This window comes from Belonocnema kinseyi, chromosome 6 (genome assembly GCF_010883055.1).
Source record: "Belonocnema kinseyi isolate 2016_QV_RU_SX_M_011 chromosome 6, B_treatae_v1, whole genome shotgun sequence".
NCBI lineage: Eukaryota > Metazoa > Arthropoda > Insecta > Hymenoptera > Cynipidae > Belonocnema > Belonocnema kinseyi.
Window position 1 is genome coordinate 5,158,107 of NC_046662.1, and position 4,503 is coordinate 5,162,609.

Consider the following 4,503-nt stretch of genomic DNA (forward strand, 5'->3'; position numbering starts at 1 on the left):
CAATACCGGTTTCATATGTATACACCTGGTATATATATATATATGACTCTATCTAATATTTATTTTTTTAATAATTTCTCCTTTAAGGGCATGTTTTGCGGTGACCAGCTGACCAAACCAGTCCTCGATTTTGTAGTAAAATACTATAGGAATAGGAAATAAACTAGAAGCAGAACCTTCTCCGGGGACAAAACTGTGAGCGTTAATAGTAATACTGTCACTATGGAGACAGGCACCCCACTCTCTTCCCCCCAACCGCCCTCGACCTTGAAGACTGTCGCTATGGCAAACAAATAAGAATAATAACGTCGTTGCCGGTACCGTCACTCTCTTTGTCGATACAATACAGAGGAAGACTGAAAGACTACTGATGAAACTTGCACATCTAAACGGGTTTTTATTAGGCTCCAAAATCGACCATTACCTGACGTGACGAGTCAATTTCAAGAATATTCATATTCCTGTTCCTGAGAACAGCGTATGATATGCATTCACGTAGAGTTTGTCTTGGGTGAAATCAGGTTGTAGAGGTTTTGAAGGTAAACCGTCAACAGGCACACCGTTAACATATGTTGACAAATGCTATAATCAATCGTTTAGGTAGTTGACCTAATATAACATTATCTATAGTATGGCCATGAATTCCCGATTGCATGGTGATGGCCTTGGCTTCAACTCTTGTTAAGGGATACTTTGCTGTAAATTTGGAAAGTGCTTTAGCGTGAGCGATTAGAATTCCTAGGCTGATTTTTGCACATTGTAAAAGAAGAGTAGCTTCTAAAATATGCAGCTTATGTGAGGTAGGTGCACCCAAAAGAAAAAAAGAGTTACGTACACGTACGAGACGGTCTTACTTCCATACAATTCAGTAAAAATTTTTCTTGGTTAAAAAAATCGCAATGAAGGTGTCCTAGCAAATAAAATACCTTCCCATCAGCAGTAAATGTTTTGCGTTTTGCTAGTTCTTCGTTACCATCAGTAATAATTTCGTCCATTTTACCAGCCGTATCATCGTACCATAAAGCGGTTGTCAAATGTGATTTTTTATTATCGGGACTGTAATTGAGAAGTGTCTCTATATACGCTCTATAGGCATATGCATTATTTGGTGGTGGAAAAAGTTTTCCATTGAAATAAACATCGATTTATGAATACACACAAATTGATTTCCTCAAGTAATTCTTCAATGTTTGTATAAACTCCCGGCATAATAAAACTTGATACTGTCTTCACTTCCTTGTTTTCTAAATACTTTTTAGGAATTATTGTAATGTTGACATTTGGATTTTTTCTAGTTGATTGGAAAAGTACTAATGAATTGGAAATAAAAGTTACATAATTCTACGAAGCTACCCGTTGTATGTGAAGTAGTGTTTGCGGAATTTGTATATCAGTTAAAGCAACGGCCCAGTTTACACTAAGATGCATTTACTGTGGTAGCTAAGTGATGAAATGAGTCGTAGTGTTTACTGAAAATACTGCATACTACTATTACTACGTAGCACTACATAAAAGTGATCCTTCATGGTTAAACTATGTTTTCTGAATTGGCAGCCGATATCCACGAGTTAAATTTTTCTGGATATTCAATCCAACTAACAATTTTTTTCCGCGTCCTTTCTCTTTTAAAACTTCATTAACCTGAAAAAATTCTGTAGATATGTTTTTTTGCACTCTACTCCGCTCTTCTTGATAAAAGAATCCAGCAATTCCTTCATTTTCCAAATCGCAGAACGCCCTCGACGTCTTGATCATGAAAAGCTCAAGGCCGCCAAAGCAGAATTCAAAAAGCTTCGAGAAATCGGAGTGTGCAGACCCTCGGATAGTACATGGGCAAGTCCCATACATTTGGCTATCAGGAAGGAAGGAAGGGGATTGAAGAGTTTGCGATGACTATCGTCGCCTTGACGCAATAACTACTGCGGACAGATACCCGGTTCCACATCTGTACGATTTTTCAGCCAATTTATACGAAAAGAACATTTTTTCCTCTCTTGATTTGAAAAGGGCTTTTCAGCAAATTCTTCTCGCTCCGGAAGACATCCCAAAAAGAGCGGTGATTACGCCATTCGGATTGTATAAATATACGCGCATGACGTTTCACTGCGAAATACAGCCCAAACCTTTCAACGCTATGTAGACAGCTTTTTGTCAGATATTGACTATGTTTTCGTCTACATAGTTGACATCCTCATCGCATCCTCATCACCGGAGGTGCATGAGAAACATCTGTCTCTCTTCGAGAGACTTAAGAAAGCTGGCCTTCGAATCAATCCCTCTAAATGCACTTTCGGCGTCTCAGAATTGACCTTCCTCGGACACCTCATTTCAGGTGACGGGATTAAACAAACACCTGAGATGGTAAGGTAAGGCAAGTTGATTTGCGCAGGTTCCTGGGGACGATAAATTTTTATCGTCGCAGCCTTCCTCATGCTGCACAAACTCAGGCACCACTTCACGTTTACATGCGTGAGTTTAAAAAGAATGACAAGCGAGAAATCATCTGGTCCCAAGAAGCTGATCAAGCGTTTAAACAGATCAAAATTGATCTCTCTAATGGAGCTCTTTTAGCTCATCATTCGTCTGATGAGGAAATTAGACTTGTAACGGATGCTTCAGACTTTGATATGGGCGCCGTCTTAGAGCAATGTACAAAAGGATCATGGTCACCACTCGCATTCTTCTCTCAAAAATTCACGCCAGCTCAAAAAAGTACAGAGCTTACGATCGCGAGCTTACTGCTGCGTTCGAAGCCACCAAGTATTTCAAGTACTTACTAGAAGGCAGGGAATTCAAAATACTGACGGATCATAAACCATTCATCTACGCCTTTATGCAAAACTCCAAGAAAGCTTCTCCACTTCAAGCTCGACAACTTTCCTTTATTGTTTCCCTTAGTTGAACTGCTAAAATAACTGACCGGGTGATTCGTCAACGCTATTTCTGGCCAAACATGAACCGCGACATTGCTACGCTATGCAAAAATTGCCTTGACTGTCAGCAGTCGAAGATTTCCAGGCACGTCAAATTCATATCTAACAAGATAATTGCTCCTGATGGTCGTTTTGACCATCTCCACATCGACATTATAGGACCCTTAACGGTCTACAACGAATACAGGTATTGTCTCACGATCATCAATCGCATTTCGCGATCGGCTGGAGCAATTCTAATGAAGGACATTACAGCTCAAACCGTAACTAGAGCCTTCTATGACAATTGGGTTGCTCGATACGGGTGTCCAAAAATTTTATCAACGAATCAGGGTTCGCAGTTTGAATCTCGTTTATTTACTGTACAATTGGATCTATTAGGCTGTAAACGTATCCGTACCACCGTCTATCATCCTGCAGCTAACGGTCTATTCGAACTATGGCACAGATCTCTCAAGTCTGCCATAATGTGTCACTCTGACATGGATTGGACCAGAGTACTTTCAACAGTACTTTTAGGATTACGTACTCATGTTCGTCTAGATACCGGTGCCTCACCAGCCAAAGTCTTGTACGGTACGACTCTCGGAATTCCGGGACAATTTTTTGTACAAGAAGACTTTTTTCCCGAACCAAATATATTTTTGCAAATATTTCACGAATTTATGAGAGAAGTAAAACCAGTGCTTACGTTAATCCTATTTCTAAGAATGTACCTGATTGCGAAGGTAACTTTTAGTACTGATGTAAAGCCTGGATAAGTTAAGCTTTCGTTATATGTATCAAAATATTTAATATTGTAACTACGACGTTACATCACAAGAGTTTATGTTCAAACCAGGAACTAAGTTTTCGCACACCGCCTTGCATTTTTCATATGATTTAATCATAATATTTGTACTTTTCGTTTCAAATGTCTTTTTCACTCGAGGGCCGTTTTGATCAGATTGAAAAATTTGATAAGTTCCCGAATTTTTCGCAACTCGCAAAAATTGTTCACAGTCAATGAAATTAAAAAATTAGAACTCTAAAACTAAAAAATTTTGAATTTGAAGGAATAAAAGCTGAGCTGCAAATAATTTGAAGCAATTTTAAGCTACGAGTAGAAATATTACAAATTGAAAGTATACATTTTTTATAAACTGAAAACTTCTTCAATTAGAAGTAGAATTATTTTCATTTAAAATAAATGAAAAATATTTTAAAAGTTTCGAAATATTGTTTAATAATCTTTAAACATCTACATGTTGTTTTAAATTCATTAAAATTTTTTATCATTTTATTTTTTTAGAACTTCTAAACATCTTTTACAATTTTAAAATTCTTCATATTTTTTTTAATCCTATAAATTTAAAAAATTTCCTTAAAATTTTCCTCATTCATTTTTGACAATTTTGGAAATGTTTCTAAAGATTCTCTTAAAATTAATTTTTCAACACAATCAGTCATTTTGAATTCTCCTAGGAATCTTAAGAAAATGTTTTTTAGTCTTTTGAAGCGTTGCTTGATTCTTAAAAAGCTTCTAAGTTCTTGATCGAAATTTTAAATTAGGCTTTGGGTTATTAGCATC

The 4,503-nt window shown here is 37.0% G+C and overlaps 1 protein-coding gene across 1 annotated transcript; it reads left to right on the top strand.

Annotated features, from left to right (window-relative positions):
- The first annotated feature begins 2,953 nt into the window (after positions 1-2,953).
- LOC117174547 lies at positions 2,954-3,694 on the top strand. Its single transcript, XM_033363753.1, has one exon. The coding sequence runs from the start codon at positions 2,954-2,956 to the stop codon at positions 3,692-3,694; it is 741 nt and encodes a 246-aa protein (XP_033219644.1).
- The last annotated feature ends 809 nt before the right edge of the window (positions 3,695-4,503 follow it).

Coding starts and splice junctions, on each gene's coding strand:
- LOC117174547 (XM_033363753.1), top strand. CDS start 2,954: ATGAACCGCGACATTGCTACGCTATGCAAAAATTGCCTTGACTGTCAG.